This window comes from Vitis vinifera, chromosome 7 (genome assembly GCF_030704535.1).
Source record: "Vitis vinifera cultivar Pinot Noir 40024 chromosome 7, ASM3070453v1".
In the NCBI taxonomy this organism is placed as follows: Eukaryota; Viridiplantae; Streptophyta; class Magnoliopsida; order Vitales; family Vitaceae; genus Vitis; species Vitis vinifera.
The window spans coordinates 23,510,745-23,537,431 of NC_081811.1; the positions used below are offsets into that span (position 1 = coordinate 23,510,745).

Genomic DNA, 26,687 nt, shown 5'->3' on the forward strand with positions numbered 1-26,687 from the left:
ATGATTATGTTACTAAAACTTGGTAGTAAATCTTTTAAAAATCATTTGTTTGTCAAGTGGCTTGTTAGAAAAAACACTTTTAAATCCTTGGTTGAACTAAATATCCATATTAATTGAAAATAAGTAATAATTAATTTTTAAGTGTTTTATTTTGAAAAAATAATTATAATAATTGATTTTTGTTATTACAAAACATCTGACAATGATTCTAAGAAACGATTTTGGTTTAAAAAGTGTGTTTAAAAAAAATTAGGTATTTAACAAAATTTAGAAAATATTTTTAAAATTTTGAAAAATAACTTATAATATTTTTTAAAAGATACACTTTATATATAATTTTTCTAGAACATTTTAAACATTTATATTACTCAATAATAAAATATTAAAAATTAGTACTTTAATATTATTAGCTTGGCAAAAAATAATAATTTCATTCTCTCAATACCCTAAAAAATAAAAAATCTAGATATGAAGACCCCTAGTCAAATTTGATTTACCTAGTCCAAAATTCATCATGATTATAGGAAAAGCGAGTGATAAAATTTTAAAAATAATATCATTTCATCCATTTTCCCATCATAGTAATGTTTTTTTCAAAAAAGATATATGAAAAATTAATGCTTTTTTTCTATAAAAAAAAATATTCACGAAATTAATGTTTTCTTTCAACATATATTCTTGTTAGAATTACAATCACTAATTGTGATTTTAGTTTTAATGTTTCTTTATTTAAAAAAAAAAGAAAAAAGAAAAATTCCAAATCATCGTAAAATCTTAAGTTGACGTAATTTTAACTTAGCTAAAATCAAGGTGGCTAACTATAATTTTTATATTAGAGAAAAGGAAAATATTAAAGAAAAGGAAACACACGTGAGATTTGATGTGATGGGAAAAATAATAATTTGAAGAATATTTTGAAAACAAAAAATTTAGATTTATAATTTTTTTTAAAGACATATTTGTTAATTGTTTCGAGAATAGTTTTATACTCGTTCTAATAAAAAAATAGAAAAATATATTTGATAATAAAAAACTATTTTCTATTTTTTATTATTAATAACAGAAAATAAAGTGTTTTCCAATAATATCTTTTAGTTAATTTATATTATTTTCACTTATTTTTTAAATAATTACTCAAATATGTAAAAGAATTAAAAATAAAAATTATTTTTAAAACTTATTTAAAGATATAAAAAATATTTTAAGTTTTACAACAAACTTTTATTTTATAAAAAAAAAAATTAGATAACAGATTTTAAAAATTATTCATAAAAACTATTACCAAACATGCTTTAAAACATTTCATTTTAGGAAAAACTTCTAATCTTAATTAAGAAAAAATAATATCAAAGGATATGATTATGAAATATGAAATTAGGACTATTTAAAAATATAAAAACATTTTAAGTTTTCAAAAAATCTTTAACTCTACAAAATGTCATAAAATATATTTTAAAAACTATTTTTTAAAATTATTATCAAACAAACCCTAAAACATTGTTTTTTACAAAAAGCTTTTCATCTTAATTAAAATAAAAGCAAGATTAGACAATATGATTATGAAATATGAAATTGGGACATAATTAAAATTTACTGAATTAAAAAAAATGTTTATATAATTATTAAAGCTAAATATAAAATAAACATCATTAATTTATATCTAATCATTTTCATATCTTTCACCAATAAAGCAACCCAAATAATTGGAATAAAGTTGTTATACTTTTCTATTTTAAAAGAAAAGTCGAAATAATTGAAATGAAAACCAAGGAAATAAAATTCCTGCAGGCCGGCCAAACAGTAGGTAAGGAAGGGGAGGAGGAAGGGGAGTGCTCACTTTAGGATTCAGAGGGGGGCCGGCAAAGTCAACACGCTTTAGCACTTTATAGCAGCCGTTTTTTCTTAGCAAAAATTTAATGCAAAAATTTATCAGTTTATTGATTAATTAATATGAAAATAATTTTAAAATGTGGTCAGTGCGTAGACTCACAGAAAGAATTGCGAAGTCAGAAAAACAAACAGAATTCGCGATTCCTACCTCATACCGACTTTCTCCCTAAGGTGGGTCATCCAGTGTTCCTTCTTTTACCATTTCTTCTGCTTTTTCCCTTTATTTGATTTGATTTCAACAAACACAGCACACAAGATCTGATCATCATCAATAATAGCAGCTACAAAAGCTGGGCAGCTTCTTCTTTTCTGGAAGCTATTTGTTTGAATTTTATTTTATTTGTTTCGATTCACAGGAAGGGGAGTTATGAAAAGTAAGTGAAATTAGGAAATACCCATGTTGTGTTTGTGTGTAACTTTGTTGTAAGAAATTTATGATGGGTGTTTTTGTTGTATGATTGGGGATATGGTTTTGATTGGCCAACTTATGAGGTGGGTTTTCATGGAATTTGGATTTCAGGTTGGATGTTGAGAAAGTGAAGAAAGCACTAGAGGTTAGTGGTGGTGGTGGTGGCGGCTACCAGATTTTCATGGACAAGTTGTGTTGCTTTAATTCTCAGGTGAGGAAATACTACACCCTTCTTGCGGTGTTTAATTTATTTATCTTTTTTGTTTCTTGCTTAGTCTTATTTTTTTGGGGTTGTGCAAATTTGCCCCCGTTTAGAGATGGGTCAATTTTGCATAGTTGCTGTTTTGAAGCCCCTTCTCCTTCTGGGCGTGTTTGATAAGAGGGATTTTGGGTGTGGATAGGGGATTCTGGGCTCCTGAGACTTCTTTCCTTTGCTTGACTGGGAAACAATAAAAAGTGAAATTGAATTTAAGGGCTTCAATGGCCAAAATCCTTGCTTCATATTTCCAGTGTATTATGTTTCCACACGTCTTCGTGCAATTTCCAGCAGTTCCACTATGACCAACCCTGCCACCACCACAACGACCTCCATCCCCTCACTGCTGCCGTAGCCATTTCATCATCACCATGACATACCAATACAACCTCTATTGACAGCATTGCTGCAGGTACCTGTTGCAATTGTTCGACGTGTACTCATCCAAATAGTGAAGTCCCAATTTGGTGGATTTGTCATTCTGCGGTTATCTGATCTTCAACTCCTCTGAACAAATTCTTAACACTTATTGAGTTGGGTGTAGGAAGCGAACTTCTATTTAGGTTGAAGCAAACATTTGGTGTTCTGATGAAAGCTGTTAAATTTGGGGGCTGGTCTTTTGATTATTATTATTATTATTATTATTATTTTGAGTTCTACGTGGATTTCTAGGCACCTTAGTTCATTGCTTCAGAATGACGTAGATTTTTGGGGGGTTTATCTGCTAATTCTATATCATTGTTGATTGGGCTCTCAAAAGAAATTGTCTTTCTCTGTGGGAGTCAAGTTTCAAAAGCCTCTATCCCCAGTCAACTGGTGATATACTAATGGCCACACTGTGGTTGCATCCATTATTGCCTCAGACAAAATAACAAAGCAAAATTTTTATCTTTTTGTTTTCTGGTTTTCCCATTTTTCCTCGGTAGATTTAGGTGGTCGCTTTCATTTTGGACTTTTAATAATAAAAAGTGTGTTTCCATATCCATTGCACGCCTTTCATATCCTAGCGTACATAGGTTGTGCCTCCCTTTTGTTAAACTCTTATCTGGATACTAACACTTGCATATCAAAAAATGAAATTTTGAATCTGTTTTTGTGCCATCTAGTTTCATGAACTGTGTGAGATTTTTACAATATTAAATGTATTTTTTTCTTCTTCAGCATGGAGGACGAGGTTCCAGTAGCTCTGGTAAGGGCAGAAGCCCTCAAGGCCCAATAAAATATGGATTTAGCCTAGTAAAAGGGAAGGCGAATCATCCTATGGAGGATTATCATGTTGCTAAGTTTCATCATACCAAAGGACATGAGCTTGGACTATTTGCTATTTATGATGGCCATATGGGAGATAGCGTGCCAGCCTACCTACAGAAGCATTTGTTTTCCAATATTTTAAAGGAGGTGGGATGTTGGATTAGAAAAGTTGGCATCTTCGCTATACTTTTTATTTCATGTATTTATTTGGAGATTGTATCTCTTACACATTCTAATGTTATCATTTTAGGAGAATTTCTGGACTGATCCTCATGGTTCCATTTCAAAAGCCTACGAGAGGACTGACCAGGCAATTCTTTCTCATAGTCGAGACTTGGGGCGAGGTGGATCTACTGCTGTTACTGCAATTCTTATAAATGGCCGAAAGTTATTAATCGCAAATGTTGGTGATTCAAGAGCAGTTCTCTCAAGAGGGGGTCAAGCAATACAAATGACGATTGATCATGAGCCCAACAGAGAGCGAGGCAGTATTGAGAACAAAGGTGGATTTGTCTCGAATATACCAGGTTGTCAAATATAACCTCTATTTGAAGGCTGTTTCTTTCTCTCTGGTCACTAAAGTTTATTTATTTGATAGGCTTATTTATTTGATAGGCAAACTAGATGCATAAAACAGGAAGCCCATCCTATGTCACTGGGGGTGTATAGGAGGCATCACAGGAACAAAGGATAAAACAACAACACCTAGACAAAAACAATGGAACAAAAACCCATCATCCATGGTTTTGGTTTACTACAAAATCCAATAATGAACAATTCTCCATCCCAATGGGGCTTTAGATCACTTCAAAAGGGATTTAATAAGGTTCTCCTTCGATTTTGGTCATGAAGCACTTCCTCATTGAATATCCTTCTATTACACTCTTGCCACATGCACCAAAACAGGCAAAGTGGGACCATACTCCAAACCTTCCTCTACCTTTAATCCAAACCGTATACCTTCCATTGCAAAAGGGGCACTTTCACCAAATCTGGAAATGCCATTTCAACCTAACTATTGCTAATAACATATCCCACAACCTCTCAATTCCATCACAATGGATTAAGATGTGATTTGCATATTCCTTGCTAACTTTGTAAAGATTTACATTTGTTTGCAATCGATCATTCTTTCTTTGTAAGGACATGTATGGTTAGGATCTTTCTCCACATTGCCCTCCAAACAAGAAAAAAGAATAGGTTCTCGTTGGGGTACAAGTGCTCTAAACTTTGTTGGTGGGGAATAGGTCCATATTCAACACATAAGAAATTGTAAAAGATTTCACATGGAATGTCTCCTTTGTCCCCTTCCTCCAAAGTGAATTGTCCTCCTTTGTTGCTTGCAATCTTACATTATCAAGGTTAAAAATCTTAGTTAAGACTAGTATGATTCACCAAATTGTATTTGTCTCAACCATGACCGTCAATAAATCAATAATCGAGTTCAATATTTTGTTTACTTGCGAAATGACTCTGTTGAATTAGTAGTCTCAATGCGATTTGCATGATAACTTCGAGATGACTTGGAGATGATGTCGAGATTGAGTTGTTTGGGTGATGAAGAAGACTATGATGTCAGAAAGAAAAGTGATAGAGAAGAGGAGAAGAAAAACCATGAAAATGAAAATGATTTGAAAGAGAGAGAAGTATCATTGGGACCCTTTGTTTGCATCTTCGTCCATGGTTGATTCATCTTCAACCTTATTGTGAATATGTTGGATGAATCTTGTTTTGCCATTTTGCTTAGCACCATACTCACATTTTCCATTAAATTATGATATCTTTGCCTCATTTCATGTGTTTTTATGTAAAACAACCCTAAAGGTAACTGTCTACAATCAAATGAGGTAGGTTAAGATTTTAACTATCTTAGGATTTAAGGAGGGGAACGAGCAATTAAGGTTATGGCAGTCAAGTCTTGTTAAGGCTTTTTAGGAGTTTCACTTAGAAGAGAATAACTCTCACTATTAAAGGATGCCAAGATGCAAAAATTATTATCATACATAATTCATCCCATGTTCTTAAAATTTACCTTATTTCTAGTTTTTAGAAAACTCAAAAGACTTACCAACCAATAAATAATAAAAAAAATTTATCCTATATATTATCTTGTTAGGACTCTTAATTATTTCTTAAAACTGTTAAACCTTCCAAATATTTAAATTAATAACAAATGTAAACTTTAGGAAATAGTTTTTTTTTTCCCTATAGAAATTAAAATTCATTTTTGTATATTTTTAGAAAATGAGAACTATGTTTCTAAGGAAAATAGACACTCCATATAAAATAGAAGGATTTATTTTATTTTATTTTTATTTTAAAGAAAATAGAAGTTTTTATAAAATGGAAATTGTAAAGGCATAAGAACTTACTACAAATAAGAAGTTTGTGACTGAAAGACTTCCTTGATTCCAAATAGAGACCATATGACTACCATTATCTTAGACTTTAAACAATCCAAATAAGAAAATATTACTAGAACATCCTCTTCATTTTCATGAATAAGCTCTAAAAGCCTTATCCCCATCAATTCCTCCCAACATGGATGGAAGTCAACCTTGAGTTTATGTGATTTTCTAAGATCTATTGAAATCCATAATAATTCATTTTATCCTCCATTTTTCTTGTCGTCTCTTATGAATTCACTTTCTACACTTTATCAACTTTTCTTATCTAATATGTAGTCTAGATCAAATTTGCTTGCCACACTCCTTAAAATTTCCTTTTAGATGCCCATACAAGATGAGTTGGTGCAATAGCATTGCTCATTGCTATCTAGCCTCCTTCAATGCATGAACTCTCAATACAACCTCCTTTCCTTTCCTTACAATCATCTTCTCATTGATCGCCCAATTCACCATAACAATAACATATGAAAGTAATCTTCAATATCATTCATTAGAGCAATATACTTCTAATGTTTTTATATTACTGTAGTTAGAATATTTTAATAAGCTCTAGGAAGGCTTCTTTAAACTTCCCAAGAATTGGAATGAATGAGTGTCTGAATAAGATTTATAGCCTCATCAAAGTAAAGTGTCTTATATAAGAATATATCTATTAACACCTTTTACTAAGGGATTTGAATACTTCAAAATTAGGTTCTTGAGGTCCTCAATTTCAACAAAAAATCCAATGCGATTTGCATGACAACTTCAAGATGACTTGAAGATGATGTTGAGATTGAGTTGTTTGGGTGATGAAGAAGACTATGATGCCAGAAAGAAAAGTGATAGAGAAGAGGAGAAGAAAGGCCATGAAAATGAAAATGATTTGAAAGAGAGAGAAGTATGTTTGGGACCCTTTGTTTGCATTTTCATCCATGGTTGATTTATCTTCAACCTTTTCTGCCTTATTGTGAATAGGTTGGATGAATCTTGTTTTGCCATTTTGCTTAGCACCATACTCACATTTTCCAATAAATTATGATCTCTCTACCTCATTTCATGTGTTTTTATGTAGGACAACCCCAAAAGTAGTTGTTTACAATCAAATGAGATAGGTTAAGATTAAACTATCTTAGGATTTAAGGAAGGGAACAAGCAATTAAGGTTATGGCAGGCGAGTCTCCTCAATTTCAACAAAAATTCCAACTTTCCCTATTACTATGACATAAGATGCTTCTTTTTCTATGCTACCAATAATAATCTTTTGCTTTGGAAAGTCAAGACTAGTTTTCATTGTGCTCTTTCAGCTCCTAGAAGATCAACAGTTGAAGCATGAACTATGTGTGCATACTTTACTATGTTGGTCATTAAAACTTGTGTCATGGCTTTTATAAATGTGTCTGATGCAGTTGTTAACCCAAAGATCATGATTAACCACTTATATAATCCCTCTATTGGAGTTAGTAAATAGGAAACTCCTATAAAGGTACAATATTTCTTGAATAGAGGTTTAAGCAATATAAAGGAACTGTATCCAAATGAACCCTAATTCACCAATTTTTGTACATCCAAACAAACATTAAGTTACCAATTTGACCTATTACAAAAGTTAAATAGATGACTAAATCATTTAAAAGGATTTGCTTAAGTGGTGAGTGCAATTGTAATAACTTATTAGTTGATATAGGGTTACAAAAGATAAATTGCTTCATTAGAGAAGATGTTATACGAAAGATGCTTATGCTTATATGTATAAATGAGATGCTTTATAGACACTAACCCACAAAATGTATGTATGTATGTATGTATGTATGTATGTATGTAAATGAGATAAACAATTTTGAATAAAGTTAAATAATGAAGGGTTTTTTAAATAATTCCAAAGATATTATGTTTCCACTAAATACTTAATGGGTTAATCCTACAAGTTATTAAGAGTTTAGGCCCTTTTAGTAACGTCAAAACATGGGGAATTGTTGCTAAAGGTGCCATTATAGAAAAAATAGGGATACAATATTGAAGTATATGGCTTACTTACAGATTTGGGTCCTGAGTGAAACCTAAAGTTTTTGAGCTTGTTTGGGAATTGTTTTCTAGACTTGAAAATACGTTAGAGAATTTTTTACTAGAAATGATTTTTTGAAAACTTATTCTAAAAACAAAGTGTTTTTTGAGGACATGTTTTGTTTTCAGTTGTTTTCACTTGCTTTCTAAGAAATGTTTTAAAAGATAATTGTACAAACATGGCAAATGATTAGAAATAAAACGTTATAGATAAAATTTATTTTTAAGAAATATTTGGAAACATAAAAAACATGTTGAGAACCTTCCAAGTTCCCAAGCAGACATTTGTTCCAGAAAAAATTGGAGAATTGTTTTTAAAAATTGTTTTGAAAAACTGTTTTTTGGAAAACCTTCGAAAACAGGCCCATCTCTACATAGTTTTAGTCTTTATCAACCTAAATTTTGGATTCCCAAACAACCCACTTCTCTCCCCGAATCCTTAACGTTTTCAAATAGATATCGCACTTAATGGTTGAATGTGAAATCTTGAAATTTAGTTACTGCAATTAAGTTCTTTACACTTTTTTTCCCTTACAAACAAAACCACAATATGAAAATAGCAAATTAAAAAAAAAAGGGGATATTTATTTCTAATGAATAAATTGATATAGAAATGCTTTGGATGTTCAAATAATGGAAACATAAATATATTGAATTTCAAGAGAATCTTAATAATTTGAGAGTGTAAGCTCAAGCTTTTTTTTTTGCTGCAAAATAGGGAGTTGGTATTGTATGTACAAGTTTTATGTCCTACAAAATCCAATAGTCAAGAAAAATAGTGAACACAATTAATTGTATTAAACTTAATAAATTGTATGGGTACAATCTTTTCTGGTATATTATTTACAAAAGAATATTTCCTTTGATTTAGTTGTTTCGATCTTGATCTAAGAAGGAAAGAAAGTGTGTCCTTGTATTGGAAGTTTAGTCGAGGTTATAGATGACTTGTTTTTAAGTGACTTTGTCAAGGATGAAGAAGAGCCAGCGTGTTGTGCTTAGGATTCTTCCACAAGCTTGTGAGGGCTTCCCTTGCTTCTAATTTCAAACTAAGCTTTTTGGGGTCTCCTCTTGTTATTTTTCTGAATTCTTGGACTAAATGACAACATTTGTATTTATAGATGGTGTTAGGATTTAATGCGACATCCTAAAATTTGATTTTCTTGATTTAAGGAATTTGACTCGTTGATTTTAGTAATTTGTCTCCTTTATTGATGACATTTTGCTAATAAGAGAATATATTTTATAGGTGAATGGATCTCTAGTTTTTTTTTTTTTAAGTTCAAAAGGCTTGAGGCAAGAGGATCCTCTTTCTCCTTTTTAATCATTTTTGGTGATGGAGGCCCTTTCTCCTTTTTAATCATTTTTGGTGATGGAGGCCCTTAGTAGCTTTCTGAAGAGGGTTAGGGAGGGAGGCTTCATATCAAGCTTTAAATCAAGGGGGAGTAGTAGGTAAGGGGTATAGGTGATTCTTCTTTTGTTTGCAGAAGACAACATCATTTTCTGTGATGTTTGTGGAGAGCAAATGAGGTATTTAGGTTGAACCCTAATGTGGTTTGAGGTGATTTCGAGGTTAAAATTAATCTAACAAAAAGTGAGCTTATTCTAGTAGGAGGGGTCCTAAATGGGGAGGATTTGGTGTTGTTATAAGGATTCACAGAAGGAAAGCTCCTTACCTCATATTTGGGTCTTCCACTTGGTGCTTATTTTAAATTGCATAGAGTTTGGGAGGCAGTGGAAGAAAGACTCATTAGAAGTTGGCTATGTGGAAGTCTCTCTACAAATCATTAGTATCAGGACATCCAATCTCCTTTCCATCGTCGGCTATTTGGAAAGTTACGGTGCAGCCTAAAGTGAGTTTTTTTGGGTGGGTAGCAACATGGGGAAAGGCTCTCACATTGGATCAACTTCAAAGGAGAGGTTGGGCTCTAGCGAACAGATGCTATTTTTGTCAAAAACATGAAGAATCAATTGATCACATTCTTCTTCATTGTGAAAAGGTTAGAACTCTTTGGGTGCTGCTCTACTCAATGTTCGGGGTGCAGTGGGTGCTGCCTGCCACGGTTAAGGAGACGCTTTCGGGGTGGAATGGGTCTTTTGTGGGGAAGAAGAGGAAGGGTGTTTGGAAAGCAAGTCCTTTGTGCCTTTTTTGGACGGTTTGGAAGACAAGGAACAAAGTTGCTTTTGAGGAAAAGGAGTTGTCAATCCAAAGACTCAAGGCTTCTTTTGTTTATTTTCTTTGGTCGGAGACGAAGAGGTCTATAAAAGATGGTCCCTCGACCTTAGTTGATTTTGTTGGGTGGGTGGCTTCCCGTTAAGGGTGTGGATAGGGTGGCTCTTCGTTCCTTGGCAGGCTGCTAGGGAGCGTGGGGTGTTTTTCTTTCTTTTTCTTTTCTCCTTCTTGTACTTTTTTCCACTGCTTCGGTGGTTTTTAATACAATCTCTTTATTTATCAAAAAAAAAAAAAAAAAAAAACAACACCTTTCAAAGGATGGTAGGTTAACAATGATCAAAAGTATTTTGTCTAGCTTGTCAATATACTGCATGTCCCTGTTTGTCATTTCAAGAGAGAGATGCTTGAAACTTGAGAATATACAAAGAGATTTCCTTTGAGGATGGGGAGCATGTGTGAAAAAACATTATTTGGTAAAATGCTTAACTGTGTGTATAAACAAGAAGAAATGTGGTTTAGGCAATAGAAGAGTTGTCTACTTAGGATATTTGATGGCTTTGGGGAGTTTATGATTTAGGGTCCTTTGAAAAAAGCTTAAATGCCACATTCATAGTGCCATTACGAAAGGAGGGTGCAAAAGATTTAAAAGATTTTAGACTAATCAACTTGATGGAAGGACCATACAAATTTCTAGTAGAAGTTTTAGTTAATAGACTAAAGAAAGTGGTGAGGAAAGTGGCTTCAGCTTTTCAACATGTGTTTGTGGAAGGTCATCAAATTTTGGATGCGGTTATTATGTGAAATGAAGCCATTGACTCAAGGTTGAAAAACTTCACTAATGGGGTCGTTTGTAAGTGGAATATCCATAAAGGCATATGATCGTGTCAATTAGAGTTCTTTGTTGGTAGTTTTGGAAAAAATGGGATTTGATCCCAAGTGGATTTGATAGATTAAGTGGTGCATCTGTATGACTAGCTTCTTTATCTTGATTAGTAGAACCCCATCCGATAATTTGCAAAGTTTTAAGGAGTTAGAGATAAGGTGACCTTCTTTTCCAAGACCTATTTATCTTGATTGCACTCTCTTATGTTTTGAATATGGAAAAAGAAAGGGTTTGATCGCGGGTTTTGGAGTTAGTGAAAGAGGAGGATTGAGGCATCTCATTTGTTGTTCATTGATGATGCTTTCATCCTTTATAAAGCCAATCAAGATTAGTAAGATCACTTAAACTGTTTTTTCATGTGATTTGAGGCAATCTTGGGTTTAAAAATCAATATGGCAAAAAAATGTATTGATCCTAATAGAGGGCTAGCAAATACGAAGGACGAGCTGGTGTTTTGGGTTATGTAGTGTGTGCCCTCCCCAATGTTTAACCGGTGGGTAGCCTCCTTACTGTTTATTAGGGTATCATTGGGAGCAACGTTTAGATTGTTGCAAGTTTGGAATATGGTGAGGCAGTACCTATGAAAAGGAGGAAGGCTAACTTTAACAAAAGTGCCTTATTGAGCCTGCCAATATACTTCATGTTCTTATTTGTCATCGTTAAAAATGTGAGCTTAAGACTGGAAAAGATCTAAAGGGATTTTCTTTGGTTAATTGTTTGATAGTTTGTGAGGACAAAAGAAATGGTGGCCTAGGTATTAGAAGTCTTTCCATTCTCAACAAAGTCTTTCTTTGTAGATGGTGTTAGAGATTCACTGTTGAGAGAGATTCCCTATAGAAGTGGAGGATTGTACGAAATTATGGGGAGGAAGTGGGTGATGGTTCTTAAGGAGAGTAAGGAAAGATTATGAGGTGGGTTTATGGAAGGCAATCTGTAATGGATGAGAAGTTGTTAGCAGTAGAATGGGTTCTAGGGTAAGCAATGGGGTAGAGGGTGAAATTTTGGAAGGATAGATGGTGTGGTGACTCACCATTCGGAGAGTCTTTCCTTAAGTTGTTTCTCAAAGTCACTATTAAAGATGCATGAGTAGTTGAAGTGTAGGAGTAGGAAGGAGAGGGGGGTTACTTGAACTTTTGTTTCTGAAAATAGATTCATGATTGGAAGCTTGAGGAGGAGGTGGAGGCTTTCTTTAGGAGACTATAAGGTTAGACAATTTGATGGAAAGTAAAGGATAAAATGTTTTGGTTGAGTTTAAAGTGTGGCAATTTCTCTGTTAAATCTCTCTCTCTTCTTTGTCCAATATAAGAATGGTGATTTTCTCTTTAAACACAATTTGGAATCCTTGGGTTCCATTGAGGGTTAATGTTTTTGCTTGGAAAGTAGCATGAGGAAGGATATTGACATTGGACCAACTCAAAATGAAGGGATAGAATATGTCGAACAAATTTTATCTATATAAAGAAGAAAAAGAACTGGTTGATTACATCCTTCTTCATTGGCAAAGGCCATCATCTTATGACAACTCATTTATGCCTTATTTGGAAAAAAGTGGGCGATGCATTCCGAAGTTACAAGTGTCCTTTTAAGTTGGCATGGATCCTTTGTTGGGAAAAAAATTTGAGAAAAGGAAGGAAGCTAGGAGAGCAACTTCTCTATGTTTATTTTGAACCATTTGAAAGGAGTGGAATAGGAGAGCTTTTGAAAACATTAAAAAAATGGATTAAATAATCAGACAATCCTTTATGTATAATTTTTTGGATTGTGTTAAGTGTACATAGGAAATTCCTCAATGTCTATGGTAGACTTCATTAATTGGTTGAGTTCTGAGCAAGGAGAGGATTTTTATTTTTTCTCTCTGCTTTGTATTGTCTTCTAGTGCTTTGGTATACACCTTGGATTAGAATTTCATTGAAAATTGACGAAATTTCAGGGAAGAAAAGAATTTCAGGAGGTCATGATATGATAAGGGAAAATGAAAGACGACTCATTGGAAAATTGTTGATTGTTTTTTCCAATTTTATCATAATTTCACTATATATATATATATATATTTATAATTTTTATGGAAACTTCTCGATTTTATCACGGTTTTTGTAGATTTTCACCAAAATACTTGCAATCTTTTGGCATTTTGGTGCCACTTCAACGACCACGGTTAACAAACTCCTTAAGTTTCAAATTCAACTCTCCCATGTGAAAGCAGTGGAATTCAACCATTAGGGCATTTCTACCCTTTGTAATATTCATCCAATTTTTTTATTTTATTTTTGATAAGTGCAAATTGTATAAAAACGCCAAGAGGGGCGCACCAAAGTACACACGGTGTATACCTAAAAGCACCAAAAAGGAAAAGGAAAACAAAAATACTCTCTTCCTCGATCCATCCCCAACCAATTAATAAAATCAACCAAGGATATAGAAGTATGTTCTATAAACATATTTGTCCAAGATAATAAACTGCACAAAAACAAGAACTTCAGTATTTGAACATAAAACTCCATATTCTCAAAAGATCTATTTCTCTCATTTCAAATTGTCCAAAACAGGTACAAAGACGCTGCACTCCACACTTTCTTTCTCTTTCTTCCAATGAACGAGCCCTGCCACCTTAAAAGGGTCTCTCTAATGGAAGCTTGAATCACCTAACACACCTTGAACAAAGAGAACAAGAGCTCCCACAACAGCTTTGCCTTCCCACAATGCAAAAGTATATGGTCAATTGACTCCTCATGAGCATAACAAAGGGAGCATCTATTGGCTAAAGATCACCCTTTCCTTTGCAATTGGTCTAAAGTCAAAACTTTCCCCCAAGTTGCCTCCCAAGCAAAAAAACTAACCTTCGGAAGGACCCAAACATTCCACACAATACCAGTAGGGAAAGGGTTTACCCTTACTTCCTCAAGGGTAGAAAGGAGGGACTTAATAGAAAAGGATCCACTCTTTGTAACTGCCCAAAACACCTCATCCTCCCTTTCCTCAACCACCACCTTGTCTTGAATCCTTGACAAGAAGCATTCCACTGTCTCAATCTCCCAGTCATTGAGAGGTCTAGAGAAGCTTGGGTTCCATCCACCCCCTTTAGAAGAGTGCACCCACAAATCCTCCACCCAAGCTTCTTTTGAGCTTGCTAAAGCGAACAATGAGGGAAATGACACACACATAAAGACTCATCCTTGCACCATCTGTCTATCCAAAACTTGACCCTTCTCCCATTGCCCACTACAAAGAGAGTTCTGGAAGAGACTAACTCCCACAAAAGCCTTGTAGCCTTCCATAGACCACCAACACCATAGCTGCCCCTCAATTCCTTAGAGCACCAACCCCTCCAACTTAATCTAGCTAAAAAACAAAAAACTTTAATAAGATCAATTTTAATAATCTTATTTTTGAATTCCATTTGATTGTTAATTTAATGAGTCTTTCTTTATATATTTTGTATAATAAATAAATACAAGTGAAATATAAACTTGTAAATAAAGTTATAAACATTTTAAACTAAAAAAAAAGAAGGAAAACAATATATGGATAATCATTTCTATTATATCATTGAATATACCCAAACTAGATAGATCATCATTTGAGTGCTAAATGCGTTTTAATGTTCTATATATTATTGTCGAACATCACAAATTCAATTATAGATGCATTGTTTTCTTTAATAAAACAACTTTAATATATGTATTATTGCTTATCTTATTGTTTCTTAGAGTTTTTCCAACATTTTATGAGTTTTGATCAATTTTAGTTCCATTAATATTCTTTTTTATAGATTTTCGTCTAATATTTCCGATATTTCCCGAAACTTCCATAAAGTCCAACCACCAATATTTTGTCAATTTCGATATTTTAATCCTTGGTATACAACATGTATGCTTTTATGCGCCCTTTTGTTAGGCGCTTTTAATATATTTTATCGTTGCCTATCAAAAAGTGGCTTTAATTGATTTTTCCCTCAAATCATTCTTTGAAAGTCTAGGGATGTCTTCATGGTTGACAACCTTAATTCGCTAAGTTCTTAATTTGCTAAATTTCAAATGAGTTTGAGCTTTGGTAGGGCTTTCTTCATAGTTTGTTGCTTTTTCATTCTGGACACTCTTTGCATACCCTTTTTTGTGGGTTTTCAGGGGATTCTTCCAGTGGGTGGGTGGGGGTTTGGAAGGATTGGTGATTGGGGGTGTGGATTTTGTGATCAGCATGGTGGTTTGGTGGGGTGTGTGAACCTTTGTTTTTCAAGTTTCTAGATTTCTTAGGTTAGGGCTAAGCTATAGGAGGGCTTTCATTTTTGTTGCTTTTATTTTTACTTTTTACGCCTTTTCATTATGTACTTTATGTATTGGGTGCACCATCTTTTTGTCGGGGACCTAATGATAAATCTCTTATTTGCCTCTACCTAAAAAATAATGTATGATTAGTTGATCATTTAAAGAATTTCTATAGAGGAGTGGGAAATTCTCTCTCTCTCTCTCTTTTTTTTCTATAAAGGAATGAAATCCATGTATGTGAGAGATGGATCATACAATGAGGATTCTAGATTAACTTCTATTTCATATTTTATCAGGAGATGTCCCAAGAGTTAATGGCCAGTTGGCAGTGTCTCGTGCTTTTGGAGACAAGAGCCTGAAATCACACCTACGATCAGATCCAGACATACGACATACTGATATTGATCCCAACTGTGAGATTCTTATTCTTGCAAGTGATGGTTTATGGAAGGTAAGCCATCTTTTCCTTGAAATTTTCCACACAGACATGGGTAGTACTAATTTTTACTCATGGAAATGAACAAAATCCTTCCTTTTGTTGGTTTTTAAACGCACAATTGCATTTTCTTATTTTTAATAATACTTTAGTCCCTATAAGAATAATGTACTGGAGCTCTTTGTTATAACAAAAATATGTAATAAGAACTTTGGTGCTATTTTTGTTAGGAAACTTTTTCAGTGATGTGATAAACATTTTGATATGTTATTGGAAATTCTATTGATTTGTAATTTTCAATCTAGACCTTTAATTGGTTTTTAATAGGGAAGTGACCTTGGTAGCAATAGATGGAGCCTTGGTCCTTAGTTTTTTCTGAGAATGTATTAGGAAGGTGGTAATAAAGTTATGACTCTAACCTGTTAGGAATACGTAGGAAAAAGACTCTTAACCTGTCCGAAAGGATGAAGGTGCCCGAAAGCAGGTGTTGGTTCGTGATAGAATCGAAATCCTTTGAGATTTTGGGCCTATCTTGGGGTGGGGAAAAGGCCCAACAGCTTGGGGTTGGCCCAAGTGTGAAGGAGAGGTCTTTAGGGGCCTTTGTCCAAAACAAGGATTTGGGCCAAGTTATTGGGATGGGCCTTTTTCCAGAGTCAAGATGGAGGAATGAAATGGATTGTTTGACTAAAGCCCAAGGGGCCTTAGTGGGCTCAGAGGGCTCGTTTAGGAGGTTGGAAAGACCGGCCCACATCCTTCCCTTTTTTGAAAAGGCCTCTGTGATCTCGCAGAGAGTGGTTTCGTTACAGGGAGATGAAGACAAACCTCGCGAGTCCCAGCTTTCTGTGGAAGATGTCAAGCTTGCTCTTGAGCAGCAAACTCCCTTTGTTTTTGATGCCTTGAGTTTAGACGCCATGAATGACACGTTGATGGAGGAGGCTGCTCGCTTTCCAGGTCAGATTCCCTCTGTCCTTTCTCTCAGGGGGGACGGGTTATTCTCTTCTACTCTTTCTCCTTCTTCTTTGCCCTACAACGCTAAAATCTTGGGACCCTTAGTTTGTTGGGAGGACTCGGGTGGCTTTTCGATGGATGGTGATGCTTTGGAGCCAGGGCCTTTGCGTATTGCCCAACTAGATGGCTCGGAGGTTCAATGGCCCTCTCACCTTATGTGTTTCGGGGGTACTGAAAGCAAGGAAGGTGCAATTGAGGACGCCTTCTCCGACGTGACTTTTGGAAGATTGCCATTGTTCAGTAGGTTCGTGGGGTTGCCGGTGGATGGCTTCGAAAATGAAATCTTGACCATGTTTTGAAGTTTAAAGTGGAGAAAAAGGGGCAAAGATTTTGTGCAAGAAGGAAAAAAGAATCATTTTCTTAGATCCAGAGTCGAGAGAGAGTTACGAAAGCTAGAGTGCTCCACTAAGTATGGGTCCCTCTCAGGTTCAAGAAAAAGAAGTGGGAAATTTGTTGGGGAGTGTTCAAAAAGTGTTGATGTTAATTAGAATTCTCTCTTGGAATGTCAGGGGAATAAATGATAAGGATAAAAGAAAGGTAGTGAAGGCCTTTTTAAGGTTGCAAAGGGTAGACCTAGTTTGTTTGCAAGAGACAAAATGCAAACTCATGTTGGATTTGGTAGTGAGAAGTTTGGGTTTTGGTAGATTCGTGAATTGGGGAAGTGTGCACTCCAGAGGACAGACAGGGGGCATCTTCGTTTTCTGGGACTGCAGAGTGTTGGAGCTTCTTGAGATGGAAACAGGGTAGTATTCCATATCGTGTCGGTTAAAAAATTGCGATGACAATTTTGTTTGGATTTTTTCCAATGTTTATGGGCCAATCCATTATTCTGAGAGAGAATTCCTGTGGTTTGAACTTATGGATATTAGGGGTTTGTGGAGTGATCCTTGGTGCGTCGGTGGTGATTTCAATGTGGTTAGATTGCCCAGCGAAAGGAGAAATTGCCTGAATTTGTCTTCGACAATGAAGCATTTTTCAGAGGTATGAGTTGCAGTTGAGGGATCTGCCTCTCACTGGGGGCTCTTACACTTGGTGTGGCGGTTTAAATAACAAATCAGCTTATAGACTCAATCGTTTTTTAGTCTTAGAGGATTGGGAGAGTCACTTTTCTAACCTTTCTCAAAGCTTGTTGCCTAAACCCACTTCTGATCATGCTCCTATTTTGTTGGATGGAGGAAGAATTAGAGGCAGAAAAACCCCTTTTCGCTTTGAAAATATGTGGTTGAAAGTGGAGGGGTTCAAAGACTTGGTTAGGAAGTGGTGGACTTGCTACAATTTTAGCGGATCCTATAGTCACATTCTTGCTTGTAAGTTAAAGGCTTTGAAGCAGGATCTGAAAGTGTGGAATATAGAGGTGTTTGGAAATGTCTCTTTAAATAAAAACATCGCTCTTAGTTAGATTGGTTTCTGGGACGCCAAGGAAAGAGACTGTGGTCTCTCTTTAGAGGATTGTGAGGCCAGAAGACGGGCAGTGGAGGAGTTCAGCAAGTGGGCAGTCTTGGAAGAGATCTCTTGGAGGCAAAAGTCAAGAGAATTGTGATTGAAAGAAGGTGATAAAAATTCAAAGTTTTTTCACAAGATGACTAATGCTCGAAGAAGGAAGAATTTTCTATCTTCTATTACAGTGGATGGTAGGAAGTTGACTAAGGAGACTGAGATAAAGAAGGGGGTGGTTAATGTGTTCCAGAATATTTTGTTAGAAAAAGGGGATTGGAGACCAAGTATTTTGGGGCTGCCTTTTTCTTCCTTGGATAGTGTTGAGGCGGGGCTCCTTGAGGAGGCCTTTTCTGTGGAAGAGGTCCAAATTGCAGTCTTTGGTTTGAATGGGGATAAAGCCCCTGGATCGGATGGGTTTACATTGACTTTTTGGCAATTTTGTTGGGACATAGTCAAACACGAAGTAATGGGCTTTTTTGCTCAATTTCACAGTTCTGGCCGTTTTGAGAGAAGCTTAAATTCCACCTTTATTGTTCTCATTCCTAAGAAAGGGGGTACGTATAATTTGAAGGATTTTCGTCCTATAAGCCTAGTAGGGAGTTTTTACAAGATTCTAGCTAAAGTTCTGGCTAATAGATTGAAGAGAGTGGTGGGAAATGTGATTTCGAACTCCCAACATGCCTTTGTGGAAGACAGGCAAATTTTGGATGCTGTCCTTATAGCAAATGAGGCCTTAGATTCAAGACTAAAAAGTGCAAAGGGTGGTATTATTTGCAAGATGGATATTGAAAAAGTGTATGATCATGTGAATTGAGGTTTTTTATTAGCAATCTTGGATAAGATGGGGTTTGGGACTAAATGGGTGAATTGGGTGAGGTGGTGTATTTCTTCAACCTATTTCTCAATCTTGTTTAATGGTTCTCCTGTAGGCTTTTTCCAAAGTTCTAGAGGCCTAAGACAGGGAGATCCTCTTTCTCCTTTCCTTTTCATTTTAGCAATGGAGGCGTTGTCTTCTATATTGAAGAGGGTTTTACAAGGAGGCTTTCTTGAGGGTTTCATGGTTGGTGGGAGAGGGGGTGAGGGTGTGGTTGTTTCTCATCTTTTATTTGCTAATGACACACTAGTTTTTTGTGATGCAAGCAAGGAGCATGTGGAGGTCTTAAGTTCGGCTTTTATGTGGTTTGAAGCGATTTTCGGGCTAAAAATCAATCTTCACAAAAGCGAGCTAATTCCAGTGGGGGTGGTTCCTAATTTTGAGGACTTGGCTAGGGTGTTGGGCTGCAAAGTGGGTTCTCTTCCCTTTGTTATTTGGGTCTGCCTTTGGAAGTTGCTTTCAAATCATCTTGGGTTTGGGATGTAGTGGAGGAGAGATTTCAAAAACGGCTCGCTTTGTGGAAGAGACAGTATTTGTCCAAAGGAGGAAGGTTGACTTGGGTAAAGAGCACTCTTTCTAGCCTCCCAATTTACTTTATGTTGTTATTTATCATTCCTCACAAGGTGAGCCTAAGATTGGAAAAGATTCAAAGAGACTTCCTTTGGGGGGGGAGGAGCTTCTCAAAGTAAGCCGCATTTGGTGAATTGGTCTATTGTTTGCATGGAGAAAAAGGATGGGGGCTTAGGTATCAGAAACCTTTCTAGGCTGAATAGGGCTCTTCTTGGAAAATGGTGTTGGAGATTTGCTTCGGAGCAAGATTCTTTATAGAAACAAGTGATTGTAAGGAAATTTGGAGAGGAAGAAGGACGTTGGTGTTCTGGCGCTTCAAGGGAGAGTCATGGAGTGGGGCTTTGGAAGGCGATGAGGAACGGGTGGATGGAGTTTAGCAAAAGGGTGGCTTTTAAGGTGGGGGATGGTAGAAGAGTGCGGTTTTGGAAGGATAGGTGATGTGGAGAGGATTCTTTGGAAGAGGCTTTTCCAAGTTTGTACTCTCTTGCCTCCTCCAGGGATGCTTGGGTAGCTCAGTTATGGGATCAGTCCAGGAATTTGGGTCATTGGAACCCTTTATTCACAAGACTTAACAATGATAGGGAGATGGAAGAGGTGGAAACTTCTTTTAGTAGGTTACATGATCATGCGCTTAGAAAGGGTGATGAGAATGTCATGTTTTGGAGGGTTTCAAAGAAAGGTTTCTTTACAGTTAAGTCTTTCTTCTCATCCCTAGTTCCATGCATCGGTAGAGAGTTCCCTTCAAGCTTAGTTTGGAATCCTTGGGTTCCAAAGAGAGTCAACTTTTTTGCTTTGGAGGCTATTTGGGGAAGAATTCTAACTATGGATCAACTAAAAAGGAGGGGTTGGGTCTTACCAAGTAGGTGCTATTTGTGTAAAGCGGATGAAGAATCAACAAATCATGTGCTTATTCATTGTCCCAAGGCAGCTATGATTTGACACCTTATTTTTGCTCTTTTTGGTGTTCATTGGGTTTTGCCCAATTCTATCAAGGAAACCATTCTTGGTTGGAATGAAACCTTCGTAGGAAAGAAAAGAAAAAAGGCATGGAATGCAGCCCCTTTATGTTTATTCTAGACTTTATGGAAGGAAAGAAATAGAAGAATATTTGAAGAGACTGAATTAGCGGATCAAGCTATTTTACGGTCTTTTTTGTACATGTTTTCGGATTGGGTTAGGGTGCATGTAGATTGTACTTCATGGTCCATTTTCGATTTCATTGATTGGTTGGGTTGTAAGTAAGGGATTTTTTGTTTTTTTCTTCTCCCTTTGGCCTTGTTGCCTTGTATACTTCGTGTATACTTTCAGGTGTACTTCAGGCTTTCTTAATACAATTGCTTTTACTTAAAAAAAAAAAAAAAAACGTATTAGGAAGGAAAACTCTATTAAAGTAGTTTATTTGTATTCGTGTTAATATTTGTTTTTTCCACTTTTTGTTGTGAAGCTACTCATGTAGAAAGGAGGTAAAAAGGGTTAGATGATTTAATCACAAGTAATGACCGTGATTAAAAAGGAAAATGAAGCCTACTGTTGTTAGCTCGTGATTACATTATTCTATCGATTTCATATCGATTACATTAAACTAAAGAACTTCTGGTATTTTTTAGAACTTCCTTCTATAAATGGATATGCCTTTCATAGTGCTAGTGAATTGACAGTCCAGATTTTTATTATCCATTGTAAGAGAAGTCACAGAGCAAATAATTAAAACAGGTTGCAGAATTTGCAGGATAGTTTAGCCTTCTTGTTCCAGAAATAAAGATTAAATTGGTGCTAAATAAAATTAGAACTGCATCCTGTATTTCTGTGCTAATTAAGAGAAAACCATCCACAAACAACATCATACCTTGTGGATTCCTGTTGCCAGCTCTTTTAAAATAGCATAAGTTGAGGCCGAAGGATAAAGGTAGCCCAAGACATTCTGTAGAACCCTCGTATTTCTTTGAAGTGCAAAGCAACCTTGATGGATCAATGGGAAAGGATGGAGACTTCTTTGGGATTTACTATTTATTTGGAACTGTGAATCAAGTGGGAGAAACAAAATACTATGGTAGAGTACTATGAGAGAGTTTTTTATGGATTGAAACCAGGAATCAGTCATCCAAATAGGAGCCTCAGGATGGTTCTTCATGGTCTTAAGGGGAAAACTTGTGTTCCCTGAAAGATCTGGAGCATCAGGAAGCCAACAATAGTTTGAAAAGCTTGATTTTGCTGAAATAAACTGTTTTTATTGAGAAATCAATGTGTAGCCGATGTCTTAACAAACTAGGTCATGGTAGAGAAGGTGGTGGTTGGATATAGCGGTTGGAGAAGACTAAAGAGAACCGACAAAAAAGCCTTAATCCCAAGTATGTGGGATTTGCTAAGTTTGCCTAAGGTTTTCTTTTTGTTTAAGGGTAAGAAAAAAAGCCTGATAGCTGTAAACAATGAAAACTACTCCTTTTCTTATGCAATACAACTTATCAGTTAGAAATTTTGAGAACAACACAGAAAATAGATAAACTAGGCAGGAAATTTGGGTTTTATTGATCACAATGGTGACTTCCAAGATGACTTCTCCATCGTGACATTAGTTTGTTCAATTAGTTCACCTTGCTCCTCATGACTAACTTTGCTTGGCCTGTAGAATCTGCTACAATTTTCACCTTCATCTCCAAATGCAAAAGGTTTCCTTCTTTATTCATCTTGCTAAAACTGTCTGATACACAAAATGAGATATTGTTGAAGAAAGCAAAGACTTGAAATCTATGAAGGGATGGGAAGCATCACTCGTATGTAATATATCTGATTGAATCTCTGTCCCTTACACTAGCAAACTGTTAGAAGTTTTTATCCACTTAAGTTTCTACTACACCTATGAATTTACATCTTAGTTTCTCTCATCCCTTCAAATGGGACACCTTTGGGCTATAGATCTGTATCCTATTCTATGTCTGAATCTTGGTATTGAGGCCAGCCAAGTTGGATGGTTGGCTAGAATGATGAATATCTATAATCTATTGTACCTGAACCTGGATTTTTAGGCAGTACCTATGCCTAAAAAGGACCATCTTTTAATCCTGGCACTCACTCTAAACTGGGTTGATTTGTACAAAGTGGCAAACACAGAAGCGAACATGGTTTTAACATTCAATAACAAATCATCATATTATCTTGTAATTTGGGTCAGATAGGTTGGCAACAAAACATATCTGTGTGGATCCTTCACAAGATATGTGAAATCATCATGAGTGCAAGACTAAACCTGAAAAACAAGGCAAATTTGAAAGAGAAAGGAGAAACATCATAAAGTCAGAATCTCTAATATTAAGAGAGATGCCAATATCTAACTGAAAATATCTGTTTTGTGAGAGTACCAGGGAGTCCTGGTTGGATGAATTCAGTGACTCTTGAGAAGGGAGTATTTATAGGTTCAATTGTAATTGCTAACATCTATTGCATGGATTCTGTAAAGAGAAATTTAAAGTTACATCGCAAAACTAAAAGATGGGAAGGACTAAAAGTGAAAGATAGTGGATATGTCATGGCCTCTTGGGTATGAAAAATAAAAAATCCACTCTATGGGATGAAAGGAAGTAAAGAAAAGTAATAATCCTAGAATGAAAGATAATATAGGGCCTTGAGGTCGGTTATGGGAGGGAGACTAAGTTTTGGCACAATGTGTGCTGTGGGGATGTTTTTTGAGAAATCATTATCCTGAACTTCATGTTTTAGCTTTGCACAAAGATGCTTGGGTTGTAGATTAATGGATGGAAGGAGAAGGGAACCTTGGTCATTGGTTGCCTGGTTTAGAAGGCGCTTTCAGTATTCAGATTGTCATCTGTGGAATCCTTTCAGCTGCTTATCATTGTACTACTAGGAAGAATTATGAGGATAAGTTGGTGAAGAGGACAGCCAAGAAGGGTATTTTCCTTATGAAGTCCTTTATCTGTTGCTATGCTCAGGCACTCCATTTCTTTCCCCTCTAAAGAAGTTTTGAGTTTCAGTTGCTCCTTCTGAAGCATGCTTCTTTGTGCATGAGGCTTAGCAGGAAAAGATTCTTACTATTGACCCCCTTATGACTAAGGGTTGGTCTCTATTGAACAGATGTCGTATGTTAAAAAGGTGGAAACAACCATTCACATCCTCGTTCATTGTGAGTGTGGGAGTTGACTGGCCTGTATTGTTCTTTCATTTTAATCTGAGGTGGCTTTTTCCTAAAGCTGTCGATGAGCTATTGCCCAGGTGGCAAGGTAGATTTGTGGGAAGGAGATGCAAATAAATGTGGGAACTGGCTCCTTCATGATTATTTTGGTGTTTTTGGAAGAAGAGGAATAGAAAGACCTTTGAAAGTGTGGAGCAGTCAGAATTGGCATTCAATGACAGCTTCCTCAGAAGTTTTCCTTCTGGTGAAGGGAGATATGAAGGAGGGGTCTCACTCTTTTCTTTTGGGTATAGGATAGGCTGCATTATGACCTTTTCCCCCCCCCTTTTTGTGCTACCTGTGGTGCACTTTGTATATCAACTCTGTGCGTGCCCCCTTTTTTGTTAGTTGTTCTTCTATAACATTCTATTTGCCTATACAAAATGAAATAAAATAAAAATGAACTAACGGTGTTTGTATACTGTGTCATTATATCTAATAATATGTAAAAGCTTGTAAAGAATGTAAATGAACAACTACTTGAACAGTAAACCAAAAAAGGCATTTCGATAATTTTTCTTGCTTGTATTTATATCCAGGTCATGGATAATCAAGAGGCAGTTGACATTGCAAGAAAGATCAAGGATCCACAGAAAGCTGCTAAGCACCTAACGGCTGAAGCATTACGTAGAGAAAGTAAAGATGATATATCTTGTGTTGTTGTCCGGTTCAAGGGTTAGTAGGAGCTATATAATTCACCAGATGCTGGGTATTTTTTATTTTTGTTTCTGGAAAGTTGCTCTACATTGGATGATCATGTATAGAGAACTGTCACCAATACCTGGCCCAGGGACACTGCAGCCCATACGAGTAAAGGAACTCAGCCACAGATGCATATTTCTCCAAAAGTAGGTCATATGTCCCTCTACCTCTATAATTTTTTCTTCCTTCTTTGTGCAGTTTATGTTGCTTGTTCTAAGCAACCTGTATTTATTGTGTATGCCCTCATTTTTTTTGTTTCAACTTTGCACGAGAAAAATTTGAAGGTTTGTAGTAGATGGTCACAGATTCATTTTATTATTGAAATGAAAAGGTAAGGTTTTGTGTTGAATGAAGTCTGTACTGTAACAGTTACTAGTGTTATTTTTGAAGAAAAGACTTGTATTTGCTTCTACTCTTTTGTGATATGGATGGTTCAGGTTGTTCAGGTCTTGCGTTCGATTCCTGCCATTGGTGGGGGGCCTTGGATTACTCAGAGCTGGCTGTGGTGGGTGCGCTCGGGCTCCCTTGGGTTTGGCAACCATGGGTGGTTACTAAAAAAAAAAGGGGTTGACTCATACGTAGCTCAACAACTGCACAATACCTTCTTTCGGGTAATAGACGTCTCTTTAGAATTTATGCTGGTTCAAGTTTCATTCTGGAATTTGAAGCTTTCTTTTCCTTTTTAGATGGGCATGGATCTTTTCCTTTAAAGTTATAGAGGTGCTAACCTTTTTATTGTAAGGTTTCGTCTTTCCATACAAATCCCTCAAGAGATCCAACCTTCTTATTATGCAATCGAATCTGTTGTTCTTTTGGGCTGGCATGTCATCTCCTGAAGTTATTCTCTTTGCAGTGATTATTGGAGTGTTACTTACAATGATGCTAGCAGATTGGGTTCCTAATTTTGGTCCAAAGGCAATTGATCCAAATGCTACTCTTAAATTTTGTTCTCTCCTTGGTTTCTACTTTGCAATTTTATTAAACTTGGTATTATATTCTACTTATGGTTTTTACGCTTATAAAATAAAAATTATTTTTCATCACCCTGGGGGAGAGCACCACGTCAAAAGACTAAGCGCCTGTTTGGTAACAACTTTTAAGAACAATTTTTTGTTTTTTAGAACAAAAAAACTGGAAAATACGTTTGACAACTAGAAATTATTTTTTATTTTCTATTTTTAAAAATAGAAAATATGATATTTTTAGAGAATATTTGTTTAGTTGTTTTTGATTGTTTTTTTTTTTAAATAATTATATAAACATATATAATGATTAAAATTAAAACTATAGACATAAAAATTATTTTTAAATTTGGTTAAAAACATTTTAGTATCTTAAACAGACTTTTGTTTTATAAAAACTATTTTCTATAATTGTTTTAAAAAACAGTTACATATAATATTGTTTTTATTATTACTTCATCAAATGATGAGGATGGATTTGAATTTGAAATCATCCATGTTACATATGAACCATTCAATCCATTAGGTAAAAACCTAACTTGGGTAGATTTCTACTTTATGATAAAAAAAATTTAATAATTATGCACCTAATTTGAAATTTTCCCCCAAAGGAAACCATAATTCTTTAAGAGGAGTTTTTCATTCTATTAGCTAAAATTTTTAGGGTTATTTGATTAAAAGGGTCTCTTAAAATCCAATTTTTGAAATTTAACCTCACCCTTTTTTTGGCATCATTTGGATAAAAATATTCTCATTATTTTTTTTATAAAATAATATTTTCTTTTAAAACTTACATGTAAATACTTAAAATAAAAAATAACATTTATATCAAAAATGAATTACTTTTCTAAAAAAAACACGGGAATGATTAAATTTCCCATTTTAGGGATTATTTCATTCCTTTTAACCAAATATTTCAAAATTTTATTACTTTATAATGATC

At 35.3% G+C, this 26,687-nt stretch overlaps 1 protein-coding gene across 5 annotated transcripts; it reads left to right on the forward strand.

Annotated features, from left to right (window-relative positions):
- The first annotated feature begins 1,785 nt into the window (after positions 1-1,785).
- LOC100254745 (probable protein phosphatase 2C 9) lies at positions 1,786-25,606 on the forward strand. 5 transcript variants are annotated; one of them, XR_009466218.1, is made up of 7 exons: positions 1,790-2,061; positions 2,411-2,510; positions 3,717-3,953; positions 4,057-4,333; positions 15,869-16,023; positions 24,620-24,928; positions 25,220-25,606. XR_009466218.1 is itself a non-coding variant. In XM_059738493.1 (6 exons), exons 2-6 carry the CDS (start codon positions 2,481-2,483, stop codon positions 24,758-24,760), a joined length of 840 nt encoding a protein of 279 aa, XP_059594476.1. In that variant the 5' UTR covers positions 1,786-2,061; positions 2,411-2,480; the 3' UTR covers positions 24,761-25,131. The 5 variants fall into 5 exon arrangements, 2 of the variants coding, with proteins under 2 accessions (XP_059594476.1, XP_059594477.1); XR_009466219.1 differs by having other exon boundaries at positions 25,229-25,606; XR_009466217.1 differs by lacking the exon at positions 1,790-2,061 and adding an exon at positions 2,074-2,264.
- The last annotated feature ends 1,081 nt before the right edge of the window (positions 25,607-26,687 follow it).